This window comes from Simochromis diagramma, unplaced genomic scaffold (assembly GCF_900408965.1).
Source record: "Simochromis diagramma unplaced genomic scaffold, fSimDia1.1 OVJJ01000026.1, whole genome shotgun sequence".
Lineage (NCBI taxonomy): Eukaryota > Metazoa > Chordata > Actinopteri > Cichliformes > Cichlidae > Simochromis > Simochromis diagramma.
In genome coordinates this window covers 2885625-2910375 of record NW_024386985.1, presented here as the reverse complement: position 1 = coordinate 2910375, position 24751 = coordinate 2885625, and the positions used below count along the sequence as shown (strand labels likewise).

At 37.4% G+C, this 24751-nt stretch overlaps 2 protein-coding genes across 6 annotated transcripts in view; one reads left to right on the top strand and one right to left on the bottom strand.

Annotated features, from left to right (window-relative positions):
* The window catches only part of tgfbr3 (transforming growth factor, beta receptor III), a 72439-nt gene extending 71746 nt beyond the window's left edge, over positions 1-693 (bottom strand). For all 3 annotated transcript variants that reach the window (XM_040040487.1, XM_040040485.1, XM_040040486.1), the window contains exon 1: positions 477-693. The gene's annotated coding sequence lies outside the window, so the exon portion shown is untranslated. The remainder of the gene's footprint in view (positions 1-476) is intronic.
* An 8791-nt stretch (positions 694-9484) lies between these two features.
* On the top strand, positions 9485-24183 carry brdt (bromodomain, testis-specific). Of its 3 annotated transcripts, none has more exons than XM_040040471.1 (20): positions 9485-9599; positions 13715-13985; positions 14119-14256; positions 14524-14659; positions 14853-14989; positions 15304-15645; positions 15737-15865; positions 16790-16987; positions 17076-17257; positions 17373-17662; positions 18519-18629; positions 18703-18861; positions 20155-20210; positions 20302-20476; positions 20836-20906; positions 21689-21749; positions 21844-21950; positions 22251-22423; positions 22656-22872; positions 22983-24183. In XM_040040471.1, the coding sequence occupies exons 2-20, from the start codon at positions 13794-13796 to the stop codon at positions 23043-23045; spliced, it is 2937 nt and encodes a 978-aa protein (XP_039896405.1). In that variant the 5' UTR covers positions 9485-9599; positions 13715-13793; the 3' UTR covers positions 23046-24183. The 3 variants fall into 3 exon arrangements, with proteins under 3 accessions (XP_039896405.1, XP_039896404.1, XP_039896406.1); XM_040040470.1 differs by lacking the exon at positions 9485-9599 and adding an exon at positions 9854-9937; XM_040040472.1 differs by lacking the exon at positions 9485-9599 and adding an exon at positions 9936-9973.
* The last annotated feature ends 568 nt before the right edge of the window (positions 24184-24751 follow it).

Sequence of the window (24751 nt, the reverse complement as noted above, 5' to 3'; positions counted from 1 at the left end):
GTTGACACTCTTAAGTTTTTCTCTAAACTTCTTGCACTGTCAGTCACGTTTGTGCCCACAGAAGCGCGCGGGTGAGAAGAGAAAGCACACCCGTGCGCGCGCACACACAGTATCGTGCTGTTGTCACTCTGAAGGGAATACTTCACTCAATGTTTACCTGTGCTTTTCTTTAAAGCAGCTTTCTTATGAAACACAACCAAACCAGCAACAAAGAGAATTTAAGCAAGAGCTCTGTGCTGTTAGCCCGTAGCTAACAATCAACAACAGCGGGAGAAAGCAGGAGAGCATGTCAGCGGAATCATGACAGATGTTCTGCTGGAGTTTTGAGCGGCTAAGTACACTGTAACTGTAAACAGCATTTTCAAGGGATTCGCACCCACGTGCTGCCTGACATTCTTTACATAAACCTTATCTTCTGGACAAAAGCTAAGCGTTATCTAGTCAAAGAATTAGGTCTTGAAAACAAGCGGACATACCATGCAGTCTTCAGAAAATGCCCAAGTAAACTTGGTTGAAGTTGAGGTCGCAGCGCTGGATGCGGATATCAAAGTCGTTATTTCGGCTGCACATTCACGCAGTTATTTTTGATGTAGTAGATAAAAAAAATCACAGAGAACAATGTCGACGGGATATTTTATCAGTTTGTGTTCAAACAACCGCACTCACTCAAAGTTTCTAACAGTTTACTACTATCTGTCTGCCTTTTTACTGAGGGGTTCATCTGGGGGCGGGGCCTGGAGGGAGGAGGCTGAGCTGCTGCGGCAGAGCTTCCCAAAGCAGGGTGCACGGTCTGCTCAGGAGCCCCTGCAGGAGGATCACAAGGTCCTTAAGTGATCGCACATATCTAAGTCCGAATGTGAGAGTGCGTAACTTTAATATCTCAAAAGGACCCTTGAGTCCCATATGAAACATAAAGACTGTAACTGTATAGGCTGTATAGGCTTGCTTCAGGTTAATCTCACCACACAGGCCAACAGAGTGATCCTTATCCACATGGAGGCCTATTATGACAGGTAATACAAATATCTGGTTAACCAAGACTTCTATTTGATGTGCACCTTTTGCTGCAGCAAGAGGACTTTGTTTTGAGTCATGAAAATAATTGTGTTGCAAGGTGTTTGGCGGTAGGGTGTTTCTGTGTAATCCTTTGGCATCTAATGTCCAGTTTATTAAAAATCTCCATGTATAGGATATTGTGCAATTACAATTTTACAAAATACCACGATTTATAACATATGATATAGTAATAGAACAATCAGACATGTTACGACTGTTAAATCAACCATCATCATCTATATGCTTTAACTAAACTGAGGTCAAACTTTGGCAATATTTATTTAACTGAGACAAACATGGCAGACACTTGGGGTTGCAAGCAGATGCAGCTTGCAAGCCCAAGTGGCACTTGGTATTCCAGTGACTTGCTAAAGAACAATAATATTTTTGTGAAAAGACCACTGCTGCAGGAAATCCAGAAGTTGTCGGAATAGTTGTACAGTTCAAATAATGTCTAAATTATCCAATCTGTGTCTGATGTGTATGCTTTTTGGATGCGTGCTATCCAAAAAGCATACAAACAGAAAAAAATCACAGTATCGCTGCAACGCGATGTGAGCAATTCACAACCCATCCAACCTGATTGTACTTTAAGCCAAATCAAAGGAGCAGGTATATAAAAAAAATGCTGTTATGACAGCTGAATTCTATTCTAGCTGCTTTATGTTCAGGACCATTACGCATTTGAATACATTAGCGCCATCATTAATGTTGAAGAACGTCTATGCTTTTCCTACTATTTCCTACTATGTCTGCTGTGAAAAAGACCATATGCACTCAGTTTGGGTTTATTATTTATATAAACACTCTGAAAGTGTAATGGATAGGAAATTACCGTCAGCAGATTGAGAGCAGCAGTGACGGGTTGCACTGCACAGTGTCTGAAATGCCCACTGGGTTAAAGATGCAGTCACTAAACACATCATGAAGTCTCTCACCCAAATAAACATAAAGTTGTCTACCTTTTTGAATTAGTTCATTGTCACATGATGATGACTACTTAGCAAAAATTACTGTAATTACTACAGGAAAGACATTAGATGTTCACTGATGGAGTAATTTGTCTGTTTTCTTTGCCTAAAGATAGTGACAAATGAAAGAAAATCCAGTTTTGGGAAGTGTTTTGGGAAAGTATCAGGCTATCAAATTTTCCCAGAACAGCTTTTAGGCCAGCTGACGCAGGACAGATGGCAGGGTAGGTATGGCACATAAGTTTCATGCTGATGAAATCATTCAGTGACCGCTCATGGCCTAAGGGCGGAGGCAGTTATCCTCCTACATGTGTTTCATCACAGGGAGTCAAATTCTGTGTTTATTTACAAGGATCCTTCACACTAGGGGGACCAAGGAACCCATTTCACCAAAACAGGCCCCAAAAGCATAACAGAGCCATCCAATCCCATCAGTGCAGAGGTCAAGGTCAAGAGATCAAGTCCTGAGGTTTTACTTTAAATGTGCCATTTGACCGGAGTGAATATTTTTTATGGTGAATGGGAGATCTGATGTCACCAGATAGTGATCAAAGACCACCAGAGGCCCTCAAACAAAGACAGTTTAGAGGTTACAGTGTGACTGATGTGATGCCTTTGGGCCTACATACTTTAAATTCTTTTTGTAAAGCAAAATGACAAAAAGAAAACACAAAAAAAAAAAACCTTCTCCACTCTGTGAAATATTGCTTTCCATGTGAAGTAGAGCAAACATGAGACGGCCATGAATTTAAGATGCCTGTACATAAAACACAAGTAACATGCTGGGAAAACATTTGGTAATTTTGATATTTTGACTGGGGTTTTTTTTGTTGTTGTTTTTTATATATATATATATATATATATATATTTATATATATATATATATATATATATATATATATATATATATATATATATATATATATATATATATATATATATATATATCATTTATTTTTTAATTTTTGCCTGTCATTGTGATCATTTCATTAGAAATAAAGTATTCTTATGTATTAGTTTCATATTTATCATCTCAGTCATTTGTATGTTTAAATGTTTTGAAGCGGTTTCTAATATTAGGAAGTTTTTTGTTTTTGTTTTGTTTTTTTCTTTTACAGCTCTCACAAGAATTTTTTTTGTCACATCCTTTTTATTTCAGCACCCTGCAACCCCCATCACAAGCACTAAACTGTGTGTGGAGCGATTCCTGCGTGTGAAATCTCTCGTACGCTGCTAAACAAACACCGAATTGCTCTGCTGTGATATCAGACTCCCAGCAAAAAGGAGATGCTGTGTGACTTGGTACAACATAAATGTCAGCTTAGTGATTCACCACTAATGAGATGGCACCTGTGACAAGAGGGAAGGAAACTTTTGTTGTGGAAAACACACAAAAACACACTGATGTGCTGCTTTTGAGAGTTGACAAGGAAACGCTCAAAGGGATCAAATTATTTTACATCTCATACATATGCATGTCTCCGTTAAAGTGTTCCACTTTGTTTATTTACACTGTGTTAGGGTTGTGAATACAGCTGAGATGAAGGGGAATAGAAAGTGTAACGGTGCATCAAAGATATGAGCAATCTGAAGCTTCTTCACTTTCCATTAATGTAACTCCCGTTCTTGACTCTTTATTGACCCAGTTGATTGCTCTACCTGTCAAGACCAACCATGCTTTTCACTAATATTGCTCTACTTTGAGTGCCACCAAGTGTCACCGCATGAAATAATAAGTGATCTTGGCTGAATTGCATTACACGCAAAAGAAAAATTACAGTTTTAGACAATCTGGGCTTGAACATGTTCATTTTTGCTGTATTGTTATTTTCTATCACTGCTGTATGTGGTTAATGTATTCTTACAAGTAAATATAAATTACATATACAGATATGTTAAGTAATGGACTACCCATAATAAACTCTTTTGTTCGGCTTCTTTACATGATGTTTCAAGGACACAGACAATGATTTTCTTTTTATACTGGAAGGATCATTTCCTTTTTATGGCAAAGGTAATCTTTCAAAAGACAACAAAAGCAGATTAATGTGTTCAAAGCCAGAATGAAGACAGTAATAAATATATGCAGAATTTAAAGTGGTCAAGTTTAAAGCGCAACCTTTTCAATGTCCTTTACAAGGTAGATAAACACAAAAAATAAGTGTCACAAAACACTGTTAGTAGTGAAGTAGAACTACAACACATCAGATATCAGTATTTCAGAGTATTGTGCTTTTCCTTTGTTAACGGAACAGCAATGAAGGTTTTATGAAGTGTACTTTCACCTGACAACACACCCCCACTTTCAAACACACTGCATCTCAGTAGTCAAGATTTTCAGCAGTCATCTCAGAAATATAACAACAATTAGACACCTCCATTGTACAGGTATAGCCACTGTTCTAAAGAGGGTCAAATATTTGCTTCTGTAAGTATTGCAAAAAGACCAAAATCAGATGTACTTTATGCAAGACAAGCCTTTTTTCTCTGATAATATTTTATCTTGAATTGGGTTGAAACGATATTTTTTTGAATGAAAAGAATAAGTTATTATCACAGCGATAGTCCCCCTTGCTTTGTCCTCGGTTCAGCAATGTTTTTGGACACTCCAAACATTTGAGCAGGGCAGGGTTGTTATTGGACTGCTGTTGACTTGGATTGCAGTGTGTTATCAGATGGATAGAGTGAAAAGGGATTTTCTGCCCCATATTTTCTCAGTCACACAAAGGCCACAAAAAAAGGCAAAGCCAACGTTAAAGCCTCATTCCAGCTGGCTCTTGGTACAGCACGGTGTCTTTGACTACTGACCAGGACAGCATCTCACATGTTCTCACTTTGATTTCAAATACCTATCAGTAGCAGGAAAGATGAGAGGGCTTACTGTAGAGCACTAGTTTTATGGTAAAACTGGGGGTTTTCTCCTAAATCATTGCAGAAACACATCTGATTTCTATTTAAATGTGGCCTATTGCTTTTAATTCATTTTAAAACCAAACCAAATGCTGCTAGACCACTCCAGACATCTCAAGTTAGATGAATGGATATTCCATCTGGTAACAACATATGAAGACAATAATGCAGCAGGTGAACACACAAATCTGCACATGTATTTTTTTTCTCCAAAGTAGTCAGCTGTGAAAGCATAGTAAAAGTCTTCTTGTAATGTTAATTTAACGTAGCTATTAAGCAACCAGACAGATTGGCAGCACCTCTCCCTTCGGGCATGGCCAGTAAACTTACATATGAGATTCTGAAGTCCCTCAATGTGCTCAAAAGTTTAGACTTTTATTTAGTCTGTTGTTTATTCAAAGATTTTAATTATATTCAAATTTTTCCAGGTTATTTTTTTAACTATTTAAATAAAGGTAAAGAAAAAAGACATATAAGAAATACATTATGTCAATCTCACATATAGTTTAAAGGTCACCTGGGGGGAAAAAATTGTTGACCTCTTAGAGATCATCTCATATCTGTTATTAAAAGGCAATACACTTTCATTTTACCAGAGTTGCATTAGAGGTTTCCTTGTAATTTGCAATTTTCTTTAGAAAAACAGAGTTTTGTGGTGATTTCTGTCACTCAGTTTAAATGTGATGCACAACAGGAGATTTAGTAGATTTAGTTCAAAGGTTCAAAATGGGAATAAGTATTTCTTATTCCCATTTTGGACTGAAAAATAGGGTGAAAAATAAGAAATTGCATTTTATTTACACAACATAAAGTGTAGCATAATAAAAATATGGATTCTGTTGCCCTCTTATGGATGGTATAGAGCAAGGTAGGGATTTGCTCAGCATGTTTTTCTGCTCTTCAGTGAAGGAGTTAGACCATTAAAAATACTAATACATGCAGCACAAGCAGAGGTAAGAAAAGTGCCATCCTTTACTAAACCCTGCTCCAGGAACAGGCCATATCGGTTATTAAAAGGCAACCCGACAACATTTTTCAAGGGTTACCAAACACGAGACATTCTCAGCCCAACTACTGAGAATAAAATTAATGTAGCATGGCTATATTTCAACTCCATAGTTTTCAATTGATTTAGAATTAGAACACTTTTAATAAGATCATCATTTCCTGGCTGATTGTTGTCAGGCTTTTATTTACGCTGTGTATGAAGTTTGGGTTAGAATCCCACTGGAATTACAGGGAAAAGACGTTTATTGTCATCTGAATAGAACCAAATATTATTTATTGCCTTATAGCTTTGGAGTTGCTACTGAATTTAGGATCATCTTAGGTGGGAATTTTAAAAAGTAAATAAATTAAAAGTTTTAAGCAAAGTAATAATGCCATCAAATTGTATTTAATGCATAAATACTCAATTTTATAAAATGGAAATGTTCTAGTCATTTTGGTATTAATGTAAGTTATATTAACCATCATGTCTGTCTTGATGTGTTGTTGTTTGAATTAGAGTTAATCCTGATTATTTAACATTTGCTTAGCTAATACAGAACAATGCGTCACCTAGGATCACTAAAGGTTTGGAATGTGGTAAACCAGCCTTTCCTGAAAATAACATGACAAGTACTTTCCAAGTAACATAAAGTAGCATTAAAGCTATTTGACTTCTGATTAGAAGCAGTTAGATGTGTAAACAGTGTCTGTTCCCTCACTTCTTTTGAGTTTATGTTTGTTCATTCAAAAACAAATACCCGTTGTTTCTCCTCACTTTTGAAACATGGGCAGGGCAGAACCTTTTCCTTTATGACCTCCTCCCTTCTCAACAAGCTTCCGGTAATTGTCAGGGGAACTCACACTGTGTCAGTATTTACGCTCAGATTCAAAACTCATTCTGCCTGCCTATACCTTTCACTTTCTGAACTTCCTTGCATTTGGTCTTTTATTGGTATACTGAAGACTGTTTAACACCCTCTTTCTGCCTCAGTTCCTAAAAGGTCTATTTCTTGCATTTAAATTTAGTTTGATGCTATATAAATTACAATATACATGTAAACACGTGTTTTCACTTTAGACTGCAGTCAAAAATCTCTTTTACTTACAAAGATATACAAGTGAGCCTTTAGAAAAAACTAAAACCTCCAAAAAACAAACTGATGTTTATGTTCTGAGTTTACTTCCAGATGTTTAAATGACAGCCAATAATTTCATAATGACATTTAAACAGAAACGTGAATATTCCAGTTAAATAATTTATGGGTATGTGGGACATAAAGGAAAGCAACATGCCGCCTCCTTTTGCACTCGAAGCTGTATAATTTCACCACACATTTTTGGCCATGGCTCCATCTTGTGGAAAAAAGCTGCAAGTGACTAATGTCGAATTAGTTTTATACTCCTTTTTACTGACAAGCTAAAAGACTTAAAAATACAATATTTTACAAATTACCTTAGAAAGAAAACAGGTAATATACATATAAAAATGCATGCACAAATACACTCACCGGCCACTTCATTGGGTACACTTTGGTAGTGCCAGGTTGTTCCCACTTTTGACTTCAGGACTACACTCATTCGTCATGGTACAGATTTAACAAGATGATAAAGGTAACTGAATCATTCCTCAGAGTTTTTGGTCCATACTAACATCATAGCATTGTGTAGTTGCGGCAGATTTGCAGCTACAGATCCATGATGCAAATCTCCTGCTCAACCACATCCAAGAGGTGCTCCATTGGATTGAGATATGGTGACTGAGGAGGCCATCTCAGAATAGTGAACTCATCATGTTCAAGAAACCAATTTGAGATTAACTGAGTTTTGTGACATGGTGCATTAGTCTGCTGGAAACAGCCATGAGAAGGCTATACTGAAGTCATAAAAGGGATAGCACGAGCATCAGCATCAGCAACATGGTGACTATGGAGTTTAAATGATGACCACGTGGTACAAAGGAGTCCAAGATGTAATATATCCCCTATATCATTATGCCACCTTCACGAGCCTAAACCATGGATACAAGGCTGGATGGATCCATGCTCTCTACCATCAGAATATTCCACTACTAATTGGAACTCATTAGACCAGGTAAATTTTTCACAATTTTCTAATCACAGTGGCAATTTTTTCTATATATCAGATTTCATTAGAAGCAAACTTAATGTACTTAACATGGAAGAACTTAAAAAGTGGTGGTAGGTTTACAATGCCAAAGGCAGTAAAAAACTACAAAATGTAATAAAACAAAGCAAAACAATGCTGATCTACAATCTTCTGTCCAGTTTTTGTGGAGCCTGTGTAAACAGGAGCCTTAATTTCGTTTTCTTAGATGACAGGAGTGGCACCCAGTTTGAACTTTGCTAATGTAGCTCCTCTGTTTTATATAGGCATAAAGCAGTCTGGCCATTCTTCTCTGACCTCAGACATTAATAAGGTATTTTCAACCAGAAAACTGCTGCTCACTTCACATTTCTGGACCATTCTCTGTAAATCCTAGAGCGAAAATCAAAGTAGATCAACAGATTCTGAAATACTCAAAACCAGCCTGTCTGATACTGACAATCATGCATGTTTAAAGTCACTTAAATCACCTTTCTTCCCCATTCTGATGCTCAGTTTGAACTTCAGCAGGTCATCTTCACCATGTCTACATACCTAAAAGCACTGAGTTGACCATTCAGGTTCAATAATAAGGAAAGGAATAATTAGAAATAATATTGCCACTAAATTAATTAATGAAATAATTGAAAATTTAAAACATGCACCACTTGAATTATAAGAGCAAAGTTCTCCTTTCATTAAAAAGAGCAGCAGCAGGAAGAAGAAATTCCACCAAAGAAGCAGCAATCCACTTGTTGTGGTATAGTAGCCTACAGCCTCCACCTTTTAATAGGGGTAATTAGATTCCAGCATTTCATTTGGCACAAACTCATTTTAAACACAAGATTGGAAATATTTAAAGGGGGGGTGTTTGGTGAATTCTGGACAAATTTGTATTAAATAGCATTACACAATGAAGAAATTTGACCCAGTCCTGGCAATTTTATTGTCACTGCATAGACACACTCAAACTCATTGAAGTCTTGTTTTATTTTAATTGTTCGTACTTAATAACACCAATTTTGTTATTTTTAAATGTTAACTCAATTTCAACTTAAATTCAAGGCCTGTTTCTATTTCGCAGGAAGTAAAATTATGTCTGCTTCAGGTGATCCTTGTAAAAGTCAGATTCACCTCAAGCCCTCTAATATTTTCCACTTTCCTTTCACAACTAAGAAAAGCCCTTAAAACTGTTTACTATTGATTAGAAATTGTAATGTCTCGTTGCATTTTCAAAAGTACAAAAAAATTAAATGAAAACTTTGAGTAAAGGCGCGTATTTCAAGTTGTTTCCTTATAAATATACTTTTTTTAAAAAAAAAAAACCACGAAGACGATAGACAAAATCGCTTAATAAATCAAGTAGACGTAACACAAGGGATGTTCGCTGCTGAGAATTGTTTTGTAGCTTAGTTCTGTTTAATGAAGGCAAATTTCCCGTTTCTGAGTCAGCCCGTAAACTCATCGCTCCGCCCAGATCCCGGTTTTGTGTTCCCGGTGAGCCACAGACACGTTTCTCCCCACAGTTACCACAAGTCCGCAGCCTGCTTTCGCAGGCTTACAAACCAGGCGAGTGGCATTATTATTTGCAGGAGTTGCTCAGCGGAAGCAACCGATAATGTACTGGGATGTTATCGAGTTACCATTTTGTTGGGAACGCTCAACATAAATCTGTAACTCATGGTTTAAAGAGAAAAACAGTTAGCTAAACACTTTGCAGGAGGCTGTGTGACGGTGATTTTAATGTCATTTTTTAAAACTATTTCAAAGAAAAACACGGGTAGGTAGGTAGAATATAGGCCAATCAAGTCTGGAGTCTTGAGCAGAGGTGTATAAATTTGAAGTGGTTGCCTTAGAAACGTCCACTACCGAAGAGTTGAACGCAGGATTCCGCGAAATCTCGTAAGGTAATGTTTGTTAGTACGACAAAGACGACGACTAAGGTAGTAGTGATGATAACCAGAGCAAATTTGTATTATGGTGGTTGGTGAATTTTTATTTCCCAATATGTTGGACTTATATAAAAGTCATCAAACTGATAGGAAGACTAATGAAACGTGACCGCTTCTAAACACTTCGGTTATTAGCGCGCTTAGCCGCGTTAAATGCTTGCCTAAAGCGACTTGCGTTGAAAAGAAGAAAATAATTTACAGACTAGCTGTTAAGGGTTTTTTTTTTGTGCAAGATTCAACTGCTAAAATGTGCAGAGATGAAAAATACAAAGCGTTTAACTTTCTAGCGCTGACGACCAAACTCATCCGGGAGCATTAGCATATTATCAAGGTTGTTAGTGCATAAAATACAAAATGCTGCTACTTAAATTGCTCCGTTAGTACGCGGCAACTGTGGTTATTTTATTTGGTATAGTACACCGACTGTTGGTAACGTTAGCAGGCAGGCGGACTAACCGGTGGGCGTGACTGAAGCTGGTTTTTTAAATGTGCCTGCCATTTATTGGTTTGACAGAGAGGGCGAGAGACGCACTCCTGTGCATCTCTCCAAGCTCTTGGCTGCTCGTTGCTTAAAAGCAGGTGACGTGAAGCACTTTAATCGGTGGAGAAATAATACATAGTTAATATTAAATATTTAATTTAAATTTACGATACTGATGCCTAGTACTGTGCATGAGTCGTGAGTTGCCCCTAATTTGTCGATCTTTTACTCCATGCACACAGACTTTCTTTGTATTCAGCAATAGCTCTCCAGGCTTTCCGAAGGCTGTCTAGATGGCTGTCTTTTAACTCAATTTCAGTACAATTCTTGTGCCTGACCATTTTTAGGGGATTTTTTGTTATAACGTCGACCTATGAATCATTTAAGCATAAAAAAGGCACCTTACTTAAGTGATGAATTGTATCTTTACCCTCAGCCTGCTGCAAAAAGATGCCCTGTTCAAATTTCTTCACTTTAATCTATGAAAAAAAGTAACACAGGTTGACCAGGAATCAAACTAGGTAATTCCCAGTGATCTGTTGGCTGATAACTTGGCATCTGGTGTGTCAGAGAAAATAAAACCAGTAAAGAACAAAAGGTGTGAATGCCTTAAAAAAATTTAATCTACTGCAGATAAACGGTATCTGAAAATCATGCAATTAAATTATTTCTCAGAGATGCATCTGGATCTTCTGTTGATCCATCTACTGCCTCATCAGAAATGCTGATGGAATGTTGGGTGTTTGGTTCAAATCATCATTATTATCTACAAAGGAGGTCAGGAGAGAAATACTTAGCTTGCAAACATGAGCAAAATCCCGAATCCTATCACCTGTACATGTATAATTTGCAATCCAACATATTTCCTTCAGCACACAGTTTACAACTGTGAATCTGTACATCATCATCATTACACAGATCTTTAGTCACCACATTTACAAATTACTTTCCCAAGCACATTGAGGGGACAGATTCACTTATGGTACATATGTTTGTAGAAACCATTATCCTCTTTTTAGAGTTGAATTCAGTGTCACACTGAATAACTTGAACAGGCCCTGAATAACTGCTGGCAGCCAGCACTAAAAGGAGACCACAACTAAGTGATTAATAAGACCGTTTCCAGTAATTCAGTGTATGTTTAACTATTTAGAATGCTCATTAATGTATGATTGAAAAGGATGGGTAACAATACCCCAACGTATCAGACCCACATAGTGTACTTAAAGGATGCAAACATACTGCTGCTTCATCTGAAGTAAAATGTGCACTGGAGCAGTTTTGGAGAGATGCTGTAGATGGCAGTATTACATGTGTCTAGCACAAATGAGCCTCTCCTAAGCTTCCATTCTTAAAGAGTTATTTGTTGTTGTTTTTTTTTAAATATTTCTTTTCTGTTTTGATTCTGCTATAAATCTAAGTGTTTGTACATACTCATTTTCTGCTGAAGAGACTATAGTTGTTAGACTCATTTATTGATATTAAGGTTTTTTTAAGAGAAAAAAGATTCATCCTTTGCAGCTTTACCTTTTTTTTTCATACAGTGGGTAAATTAAGTATCAAACACGTCATCAAATTTCTAAATAAAGATATATCTAAAGGTGCTATTGACATGAAATTCTCACCAGAAATTTGCAACACATCCAGTCCATACATGCAAAGAAATCCAACCATGAATGTCCATAAATTATGCGTAAAAATGAGAAATGACGCAGGGAAAAGTATTGAACGCACTTAATGAAATTTTTTTGAAAACTTAATTTGTTTGATACTTTTTACAAAAAAAGGGAGGGGCTGTTCTTCCACACAGTCGTTAAATCCTGCAGGTTTCCCTGGGCCCCTGCTTTGAACTCTGACCTTTAGTTCTTTCCATAGATTTGGATTCAGGTCGAGTGATTGGCTTGGCCGTCCAAGCAGCTTAATTTTCTTTCCTTAAACCAATTGAGTTTCCTTGGCTCTGCATTTGGTATCACTGTCTTGCTGAAATGTCCACCCTTGTTTCAGTTTCATCATCCTGGTAGATGGAAACAGATTTTAATTAAAAATGTCTTGGTAATTTTTTCCATCCAACAGACCCACATCATGATATTCCCACCTCCAGATTTCACTATTGGTGTTTTGGGCTAATAGAAAGTGCCCTTTGACCTCCAAACATGGCGTGTATTGTGGCATCCAAAGAGTTCAATTTTGGTCTCATCTGACCACACTATATTTCCCCTAGTATTTCACAAGCTTGTATAAATATTGTTCAGCAAAATTTAAAAGTGCTTCATCATACAATGGAGTCTTCCATGGTAAATGCACATACAGGCCATGGCAGTTCGTTTCATTACTTACTGTTTTCTTCAGAACCATTGTACCTGCTGATTCCAGGTCTTTTCACAAGTGGTCCTTGGCTCTTGGACAGCTGATAGTTCTTTTCACTCATCTGTCTAAAATCTTGCCAAGAACACCTGGTTGTGGCTGGTTCATGTTGAAATGGTGTTCTTTCCACTTCCAGATTATGGCCACAACGTTGCTTACTAGAACCTTCATTAATTTAGAAATTCTTTTGTAAACAATGCCATCAGTATGTTTTGCAAAAACAAGGTTGCAAAGGTCTTAAGTGCGATCAATAGTTTTACATATCAAGGGATGTTTCTTGTGTAATGACTACAACTACTACAACTTCTTTTTTTTTTTTATATTATTTATTGGCTGTGTGATACCTTGGTAATGAAACCTCTTTTTATAGGCCTTCAGTTGGGACTGCAAATTAATATCAGCTGATAAAGAGGCAGGCTTGCTTTCTAATTACTGATAGATTTCAGTTTGGGTCATGACGTCCATACCCGTTTGCACCTCTCTTTCTTCATGTGTTCAATACTTTTCCCTGTGTCATTTCTCATTATTGCACATCATTTATGGATATTTATGGTTTGACTTCTTTGCACGTGTGAAATGGATGGATTGTTACTGACATCTTGGGGGAATTTCATGTAAATAGCATCTTTCGAAATATATTTACTTAGAAAACTGGTGACATGTTCAATACTTAATTTTACCTATATGTATCTGACATTTAAGTCTTCAATTTTATATCAAGAATATGAATGCTATAGCAGTCACGGGGAGTATTAATGGTCAATATAAATTTTTAAGAATTTAGGGGGTCGAGAGACTAGTTTGCGGCATTCTTGTAGTAAAGTAGTTTTGTTATATTATTGTTGGTTTAATCAGCAGATGCTTTCCTTTTTTCACTTGACATGTAGGAAAACGTGCTACGAGCATCGAGTTTCTGCAAAGCAATTTCCAGGTGGCTTTCCCCCTGCATGCAATTTGGATATCGCAATGTCTGAAGGGAACGTCGGCCCCCCTGTGAGTGGAAATCCCCCTCCACCAGAGGTCATAAATTCCAAGAGGCCTGGACGTGTAACCAATCAGCTACAATATCTGGAGAAGGTGGCGCTCCAAGCTTTATGGAGGCATCAATACTCATGGCCTTTTTATCAGCCAGTGGATGCAGTGGCACTGTGTCTCCCAGTAAGTAGTAAAAATGTAGTTGTAGCACTGCAGTAAGACTGCAGTCATGTGTATTTAATGTTTGAACCTAAAACTGTCTTCATGAGCCACACTTCAGAAAGGCATGTTTTCATGTTCATGTCTTTGTCTTCAGGATTATTATACAATTATTACAAATCCAATGGATCTTGGCACCATTAAGAAGCGGCTAAAGAATAGTTACTACTGGCAAGCAGTTGACTGCATAGAAGACTTCAATATTATGTTCACCAACTGCTATGTGTACAACAAGGTAAGATGATAATAGTTATGTTGCTGTATGATACCAAAATGTAACCACAAAGCACATTTCATATTCCTTCACAGAAGCAAGATGTACAAAAATCAGAAGTAGTCCTACAATGGAAAAAAAGCTGGACAAAAAAATAACAAAGTCACACTTTTGTTTTGTGTAACTTTTGGTGCTTAACAGTATTGGAATGCATCTCAGCAGTTTAAACTGTCACAAAAGCACATTTGCCTTTTTTTCCTATTTAATGCATCATTTGTCTTTCCACAGCCTGGGGATGATATTGTTTTTATGGCAAAAACCCTCGAAAAGCTTTTTCTGCAGAAACTTTCTAAAATGCCTCAGGAAGAGTTTGTGGTAGAAGTCACTACAAAGGACCTACAAAAAGGGAAACAGTCTAATGCAGGTATGTTGCATGCTCCTAACTAGTAATGCAGGGTCATTTTGTCCTGTCTTATAATTTTTGTAAAATTTTAAATGAGAAAGAGAAACTTCAAAAATGATATTACGATGTTACCACAGGAAGATATTAAAATTGCACTGATTTTGTTCACCATATAAAATTTTGTTCATGTTTAACTTTATCACCTGTGATGCAGATGCATTAAAGCACCGATCCCTCATGTCAGAGGTTGTTCTTCAGCAGACTGTGACAGTCATTCCTCCAGATGTCCCTCAGTCGAGCCTACCCATCCAGCTCTCTGCACAAACTGACTCCACACTAAGCACCGAAATGGTTTGCAAGCAACTTTCAGAATATACATAAAATCATGCAGTGTTCTATTTAAGTAAAATGTGAGATAAACGTTTTACATAAACTTAGCTGTACTAGTAACGGTTCCTTATGCGATTGTCTAACCAAAGACCTCAAACAGTGCATGCATTTAGTATAGTAAGTGCATCATCGCATATAGATGATCATCATTAATGAATGATGTCAAAAGCTATTAATCATATTTATTACTGATTGTTTTTGTGCCTTAAAACAAACTTTTAAATGTCACTTTTGTTATTTGTGTCCCACTGCTTTTTTCCTTTTTTAATATCTAGAGCAAAAAAGGTCTCAAGCGGAAAGCAGACCCCACCACCACCTCAGTGATCACCAGTAGTGAAGTCTCCCCTGCTGAACATTCAGCACCTTGTATGCTGATCTCCCACAGAGGCAGTGGAAGGCCCACCAAGCGTCCTAAGAAAGAATTGCCTCTCATTGAGGCCAAGAAGGTCAGACTGTCTGAGCAGCTCAGATGCTGCAATGATATCCTGAAGGAGCTGCTCTCAAAGAGGCACTCTGCATATGCATGGCCCTTTTATGTGCCAGTTGATGCGGTTGCTTTGGGTTTGCATGACTACCATGATATCATCAAGCATCCCATGGACCTGAGTACTATCAAGGTAAAATGTCTGAGCTGATTAACTGAAGCATGTAATGTGATTTCCAGTATATGGTAAATCAGTTTTCTCAACAAAAATGTTACTTCCTCAGAAAAAGATGGATCATGGAGAGTACGGAAAAGCAAAAGTGTTTGCTGCCGATGTTCGCTTGATGTTCTCCAACTGTTACAAATACAATCCACCTTCAAATGAGGTGGTACACATGGCAAGAAAACTTCAGGTACAGTTTATCAATTTATTGATTTCTTAAATCAGTAGGACAATATTTAAATGTAAGTTATGTTTTATGTTTACCTTCACATGCATTTTGCATGTCCTTAAAGCCGCATTCACATCGAATGAAAGTCACTTGTCCGACATTGGTTGGTTGCTTATTGTTGGTCACTAGTTGATATGTCTTTTAATTACATGCCTTAAAGTTGTACCCGCACACCTCAGCTTGCAAAATGGCATCGGCTTCCTGTTATCCCTGGTTGCCAAATTGCTGCTGGTTGCTTCCTCTGGGGATGGGGCTCTGGGCCTAAAAAGCAAATGTGTTTTAGGTGCTAAACTTGAAATCTCCTCCTCCTCCTGAGCAGATTCCCACTTAAGTGATTTATCTGCTGTTTGCTAACTTCTGAGAACATTGCAGTTAACAAGTGTTATATGATTTGAAACCATTTACAGTGTTGTATCATCATGAGCCACATGTACAAGACACTAAACAGAAGCACAACAACAGCATGCTTATTATATGTTAGAGTGCGTCTTAGCAGTAACTTGTTCCACACATACACCTTTTGAACCAGTTTAAATTGAACTCTAAAAACACCCCCAGATAAATAGTTTTTCACTTAGTTGCAGCTGCAAAATGTTAAAAAAAAAAAAACTAGTGTGGACTTTTAGGAGGAAAGTGTCTTTGCTTGTCTAACTATCCTGTGATTATGAGCACTTTTTGTACAATAGGGGAGGTTTACAATTTCTTTGTGCATGATGGAGCATTTTTGCCACTAATCATCCCCCCCAAAAAACAAAACAAAAGGCCTTCAAATACAACTTGCTTTGACATGCCCCTGTAACAGTTGTATAGACTAACCTATGTCAGTTGACGAATTACAGTTGGTGTAATTGCTAACAATACTGCAAAAATATTTTGTTTTAACAGGAAGTTTTTGAGGCCCGGTATCTGAAGCTTCCCCATGAAGCAGAGTCCTGTCAGACATCACATCAGCAAGAAAAGGGAAAAGGAAACCGAAATGGAAGTCTGTCAACTTCAGAAAGTTCTGGCAGCAAAAGCTCATCATCTGAGGAAGAATTTTCATCAGAAGGGAGAGCCATTCTGCTTGCCAATCTGGAGGATCAGGTCAGTATTGCGCACACAGTAACAAGCAAGCTTTGAGAAATAAATTACTTCAGTGCTCTATACTTAACTTAAATGGCTCGCTTTTCAGTTGAAGGCTGTCAGTGAGCAGCTGAAGAAGTTTGTCCAGGATCCCATGATGAAATCAAGGAAGAGAGAAAAGCTGAAGAAGGAAAAGAGATCAAGGGAAAAGGATATAGCTCAACTAAAGAACAAATCCTTTAAATACAAATCTGTTGTTCAAAGTATCGCACCCAGCAGGAGCTCTTCCTTGTAAGTGAACCCCACTTAATCAATCAATATTTTTGTATTTTTTACCTAACATAAACTGTTGGGCTGTGTATGCTACTATATAAACTAAACATAAATATTTCATATGTATGTATAGGAAAGAAACCAGACCTCCTAATCTCCGTGAATCCATGAAAGATGAGGGTTCAGCCCCATTGGCACCAATTACTTACCAGGAGAAGAAACAGTTAAAACTGGACATCAACAAGCTGCCTGGTGACAAACTGGGCAAGTTGGTGAAAATCATCCACACCAGGGAGTCTTGTCTGCGAGATTCTACTCTGGAGGAGATTGAAGTTGACTTTGACATTCTCAAGCCTTCCACACTGCGAGCTCTGCAGAGGTTCGTCGCAGAGTGTCTGACTAAATCCATCAAGAATGTAACAAGTAAGTACAGCGTGACTTAATCAGAAAATACAAGTTAGTCTGCTAAACTTGAAGTGTCTTTACAGTGACAGTGCTTGCTTATCAGGTCAAGCAGTCAAAATCTGTCCAGTAATGGTAAAAGAAATATTAGGTTTAGTATATGCTTGTCTTTATACATACAGTACAAGTCAAAGGTTTGGACACAACACAACAACTCATTTAATGGCTTTTGTTTATTTTTACTACTTTCTGCCTTTTAAATACACGCTGAAGACATCAAAAATATGAGGCAAAATGTATGGAATCATGTAGCATAAATAAACTCCGGCTTTTAAGGTGTCGTGGATAAATACAACAAAATAAAACTAGCACCGGTACAGAAGAAAATAAGATTTATTCATAACACAAGTGAAAAGACCCAGGAAGACCGAGTTAACGATAAAAACGATAACAAAATAACGCTAAAAAACAATAAAAACCCTGAAAAACATACATTTCACACCGGAGCCTCAACTCTCGCGGCCCGGTACCAAACGACTCCAGTCTGTGGCCCGGGGGTTGGAGACTGCTGCACTATATGAATATTTATATTATAAGATATTCTCAGTAGTTAGAAACCAAAATTCTGCTCCACAAATGTATCTAGCATGAATTTTTCAAAAATGGCTGAAGAGTAGATTTAAAAAAAAAAATTAAAAAAGTCTGTCCAGTCTGGAAAATAATGGGAATTATACTGATATTTTTCTACTTATCAACACAAACTGATAAAATTATAGTATTTACAGCAAAATAATTAAACAATAAAAACAATGTTATGTTAAATAGAAACATAATTTTTCAATTCTGTTGTTGATGACCTGTATGTCGTGCTTCTCAGAAAACAGACCCAAGCCCACAGGAGCAATCCAGACTGCAAAACCAAAGTATGGTGGAACGTCTCAGACTGTCGGCAAAGACCAGCACTTAACTGGTAAAAAGAGGTCATCAGGTAAGAAACAGATTTGTTGCAATGGTACTTCCACGTGTGAGACAGTGTAAAAATGTCAGTCTTGTTTTAACAGCTCAAGTCGTGGCCTCTCCTGGTCTCAGCTGCTCCTCAAGTGGGAGCAGCAGCAGCAGCTCATCCGACAGCAGCAGCTCATCCGACAGCAGCAGCTCATCCGACAGCAGCAGCTCGAGTAGTCTTTCTACCGCCTGTGATGCCAAGGACACTGAATCAGGTCTGGTGCTGTCTTCAGCTTCTCCATCTCTTTTTCCCCTTCTTTCTTACATGGGTGCCTTTTTTCATTAATTTGTTTTATTTATTTATTCAATTATAAAGGTCTCTTTTCTTTTTTCTTTTTTCTTTTTTTTTACATTTCATACACACCTTTTTGTAATCTGTTGACATGGATGAGTCCTGCATGTTTGTACCAATGACAGCTGCAGTAAAGTCTCGGTCTTTTGGGGGGTATTTTTTTCATTGTTTTAGTAGGCACTGAAGTGTGTTGCATAATAGTGGTGCCATTAAACAGAAAAAGCATAACTCATAAAGTAAATTTATGCGAGGCTGAAAAACGGCATCTCTGATGGGCGATTGGTGCAGTCAGGCATGTGTGCTCTCTCTGATGACAGGGTCTTATTGCTTTTTTTCTCTCTCTCTTGTTTTTTTTTTTTTTTTTTTAAAATAAAAAATAAATGAGAGCTTATGTAACAAACTATTCTTATTTTATGCTGCGAAGATATCTCAAATAGCTTGTTTTTTATGATGTTTGAACAGGAAACTTTAAGAGGCTGTAGCCTAAATTAAAGGAGTAAAAAATCTAATCATATGCTTACCAGCTACTTTTTTTTTTTAGGTATCCGGTCTTTAAATGATGACATGATGAATCCTGCTTCTGGGCCCAAACTACCCTGCGTTTAATAAGGCTGTTTAACCCGTTTTAATGCTTTGTATCTTGTTCTTTTTAATCTCAAAAAGCCCCTAAAAACAGTCAGTGATCACTGTCAGCCTCTCTCGCTTTTTATTACCGCTATTCATTTCAAAGCTCAGTTTTTAAAACCTTACGATGTAACTACAGCCCAGCCCATGCAGCAGTATATTAATGACTAACCTCGTATTGTGGATGGATTATCTCATTTGTTCTCCTGGCTGAAGTTTGGTCCGTTTACAGCATCCTGCCATGCGACTGCATTTGTCCCTAACCATCGGGAACCCTCACGTTAACTTTTATCAAGTGGGAAAAAGTTGGTGTTCATTCTCCAGCTTCACTGTGTTTATGTTATGCTAACATAGCTGTGTCGCTAGCGATCACGTAGCACATCATTAAATACCAGCTAGCGAAACTTCATTAACCCTATTTGGGCAACCACCTGCTTAAAAGTCCAGGTGAAAAAATGAATAATTAATTAACACTTGGAACTATTTAGCTTTTCTTGAAGGTTGTGTGAAAAGCAAATTGTTATAAATTTCACAGTGTCTTGTTTTTCCAATTTATGGCACAAAATGAGTTATTATTGTCAATGTTTTTCAGTGCTGAAAAAGAGGAAGCGGGAATCTAAAGACCATTGCGAAAAGGTTAATAAAAAGGTAAAAAGATTCTCTTTTTTCTTTATTCAATAGATCAGTGTAAGCTGGCGGGTTACATTGATAAGTAAGACTGTAATTTCTTGTGTCAAAGGTGAGACATGATGCTGGTAAACAGATGTTGGGAGGAGCAGATTTGACGAAAGCATCCGTCAAGACCAGTCAGCTTCTTGCTAATGGGCAGTCTGTAAAGAAAGCAAACAGGGAAGGACATCCAGCACAGCACGATGCAGCGCTAACCTGTGATGACTTCACTTTATCGCCTCCAGGTAATGTTTTTGTCTTTACAAATGCAACATTTGTCCAAAAGTAAAAAAAGATTTACCAGCCTCTTGAAAAGATCTTTCCACAAGATTCTTTATTTCTCAGGACTAACAGTTTTCCCACCATGAAAAGTACAGTAACAGTTACCTGATTTTACCACCACCCATTTACCTGGTAGGCCAGACAAAGAACTAGCGCCTCCTTACCCTCCCCCCGCTCCTGGTTTGGAATATAATACTCATGCTTGCCTTTAGTTGGTTTTACTCAATAGTAGCACGTGTGTTTAAATAAATGTGCAGAAATCTGCTTCTTGTGTCATTGTAATGGGTTGAGAATGAATTCCTGTAATTTACTGTTTGTCCAGATTTGTCTGCACTTTTATCCCCCATGGGATCTCCCATAGAGCCACTGGACTGGGCTGCTGCAAGATTTGAGGTACGTCAAAAAAAGCACATTTCTGCACACAAAGGCAACTTTTACAAAATCTGCTTTGTAACAGCTTTGGGGTAGATATTAGATACATGTTTTATCATATGTTAGGAAATATGTGTAGGCATGTGCTGCAACTACTATGAACAGGCCAACGTCAGTAACAGCAGCTGATTTAAAAAAAATAACATGCCTGAAATGATAATGAAGAGACCTTTATTAAGAACGTGTAGTCTAGCAGAATCTGCCATCTTTCCCAGCAGCAGTTTACTATTGCATTATGTAGGGATATGTTTTGTTTGTTTGGGGGGGTTTTTCTCAGCAATTTGGAGCCTTCATAATTTGAGTGCATGAGTTAGCCACGTGGAAAAAACTGCACCCACCCATTCCATGTGTCATAGTTGAAAGCTAAAATCTTATTTTTGTTTAGTACAGTTGCGGGCTGGCCCAAACAGTTGGCTTATAAAAGGTGTCATTTTTGCCTTGATTTTGATACCAGGCTCATCTTCTGCTCACAGTTACATTGTCAAAACATTTGTCCAACATAGTCCTATATTAGAAAAAATGCATGGTGTTGTAAATGCAGAACAACTGAACTTGTTAACAGTCCAGATCAGCGTGTGCTTGAACTTCCCGTTTAGGTATATCATATGGTAGACTGACATAACTGTAAGCAAACAGAATTACCAAATAAATATTCTGTTTCATGTACCTGGCTGCTCCAAGAGCTTCTGCTTGCTCTGTGTAGCAGACCTCGTTTTTTAAACAAAATTTTGCTTTTCCTGCAGGGTCCAGTGCTGTCCCCTCTTGGAGACAGCCCTCTGCAATCCAAAGACGAAATAACACCCAGTAAGTCGCTTTAAATCACTTATTATTACATCACCATCTTTAAAAACTACCGTTTTCTTCATAATGTTAGGAAATGTTAACTTTATTATTGCAGATTTCAGATACACTGCAGATCTTCCTGACAAGCAGTTGATTAATGTGCCTAACACTGATGCTGCGAGTAAATCTGCTGAGGATGAAAAACCCCAAATTCCCAAAAAGGTTGGTTTAATACTCCAGAAAACTGTCATGATCATTTATCTCACTTTTATGTGCTGATATAGCTGGAAATTATATCAATGTTCAAGGATGTGCTGCTTTTTATGTGCATTATTCATTAGAAAGTGGTGCAAATACTTTCAAATGTGGTGTTTCCACCACCAGAAGGCATTAAATTATTACAACTTAACTTTTTTTTGTGTTTTTTCCCTCTAGTGGCCAAAACCTAGCTGGTTGATGCCAACAAATGCACACCAATGTTTGAAGTGAATGTATCTAAACATTGTCATTTTCCTTGCTTAGGATATTGTGGTGAAAAACACCGAGCCTTGGGTGAGATTGGGAAGACCGAGAGAGAGGGTGACGCTACCTCCAACCACGTCCTCAAAAGAGATCTTCCAGGTGTTTCGTGAAAAACTACTGAAAAAGAAATTGTTGGATGAAAGCAAAAAGATCGAGGCTCCTGAAAAGACCAGGTGTTCACACAGTTAATAGTTAAAGCATTCGATGTGAATTTAAATTAATAGGTAGATTTAATTAAGTTGTCTGGCATACAGTTGTTGCCTTTTGGCCAAAGTTTTAAAGATGCCAAAACTACTGAGTGCCTGTATTGGTTGCTATAAGCCAAGATATATATTTTTTTCTCTGAAAACATAATAGATTGATTTAAAGAGAGCAAAGTCAGTAACTTGGGTATTCTCCTTCTAGTCTACAAGTCCCATGTAAATCAGAACAAAACCCACAGCCTGTTAAGGAAGTTTCGGGTTTGCCTGGAAGTATTTGCACAGAAGGTCCCTTGGATGCTCCCAAACATGTTGAACAGCAAAGGTCTAAAGAAACGCAACCTCTAACCACACAGTCGTCTTTAGATAAAGAAAGAGAGCTGGCCCGCAAAAGAGCGCAGGAACGTCGCAAGCGAGAAGCAGTGAGTACCTTCTGTATCTGTTTCAGTGATCCATTTGTATCATTTCATTTGATTTTGGTAAAAAATATCATGTTAAACTGTTTTGCTGTTTGTTTTTCTCTTTTATATAGATGACTGGTATCGACCTAACATTGCAATGGGATGTCATGACTAGATTTGAGCTTGACCTTTGAACTGGGCGGAGATTTATCTGAAACGTGTTTGATGTCTTGATAGTTTTTTTTCCTTTTGATGCCCTGTACATGTCATTAAACCTAATAAAATAAATGCTTCATTTGTGGGGGTGGTAGTAATTTGAGCCCTTTTCAAACATCATTATATCATACTGTTAAGAGTTAATTTTGTTAATGTTGACGCAGAGAGTTTGATCGGACATGTCAGCGATGGAGGAAACCACATTATACACACAATGTTTCCACTTTTGCAACAAGCATATTTTAATATGCTCGTCTTTATTTAGTGGAGTAGTTGGAAAAAAAATTTTTTTAGTTTTCTCTGCACGGTATGTCCTTCTGTTTGTTTTATAGTGCTGCTGAGAGGATTAAAAGAGGAACATTTTAATCTTAATGCACTTTTGAAACTAAACTGTTGAGATACAAATGCTATTATGTACATGTTATTGCATCCCAAAGATGTGGGAGAGACCTGGCGAGATTGATGTTGTAAGCATTACGGAAACCTGACCAGGTGCTCTTTGGCACAACTTGACAAAATGTTGAGGCGCCATCAGGTGAATGTAAAGTCGTGCACATCTTAAAGGGGCTTTAAATGCAAATGGATTTAGTCCTTACTTAGCATTTGATAAATGCCTGGACTAGTGCCCTCTGGATTTTCGCCTGACTAGGGTTAAAGTGCCTTCATAAAAGAGTTATGTTTTTCTCTACTGTTCAGAGGTTGATAGATATGCACGGTAAGCTAGTTCATATCCCATGTACTGCAGTTTCAATGCCACCTTGTTGCATTGTCTACTTAAACATGCAGCGGTTGTTCTGGTATTAAATGTTAATGTCCTGTAAGTGTTTACCGTGGTTTTGTTAATACTGACTTAAATATACTTGAAATGTAAACAGAACACTGTAGCATGTTTACACACTGACTTTTTTCTTCTTTCTTAAAATATTCTTGGAATTTCTTTTTTTTTTTTTTTTTTTTTTTTTTTTAAACTGAGCCAGGAAAAAATATTACAGTACCAAAGTTTTCTTTGTGCAATTGACTTCTCAGTTCCTTGAGTACTTGAAATGCCAAATATTGTGTTAGCTGTACATGCAAGGCACTTTGTTATTCATGCAGTTTTTTCTTACTCAATAAACCTTTTTCACTAAACAGTCTGGATCACTTTATCAAAATATCAGGTTACTGCACAGATGCAGTTTACTCATAATGCAGATGATCCCCCATAAATCCATACAAGAGCTAATCATATGGTTACCAGCATGCACCATAACCACTGGTAAGTTTTCTTTCATTTAGTTCTGGTTGCTGTGCTGCATGTCATGTCAGAGTGCAAAATAAAACCCAACTGCTGGCAGGGCAAATTAGCTAAAGGTATATTATTTAAACAATTTAATCTCCACACACAATCTTCTACACTAATTATTTATTAACTTGATGAAATATGAAGGAGCTTGACGTGTGTGTGTCAAGTTCACATTGTTTATGCTGTCACGGATAAAGCTACACAAGAAATGATTAAACTTGAACTTTTATATTGTGCTTGATATTTAGCCAAGCACAGAATATATACTTTTTAATGTTTTCATGAATACAGAAACATATCTAAGAACTGTTTCCATTCTTTGTTAAAATCAACCACATGCTCTTTGGAGTTACTATTCATAACTGCATTGGTAATAGTGCAGTCATGAATATTGATAATCCA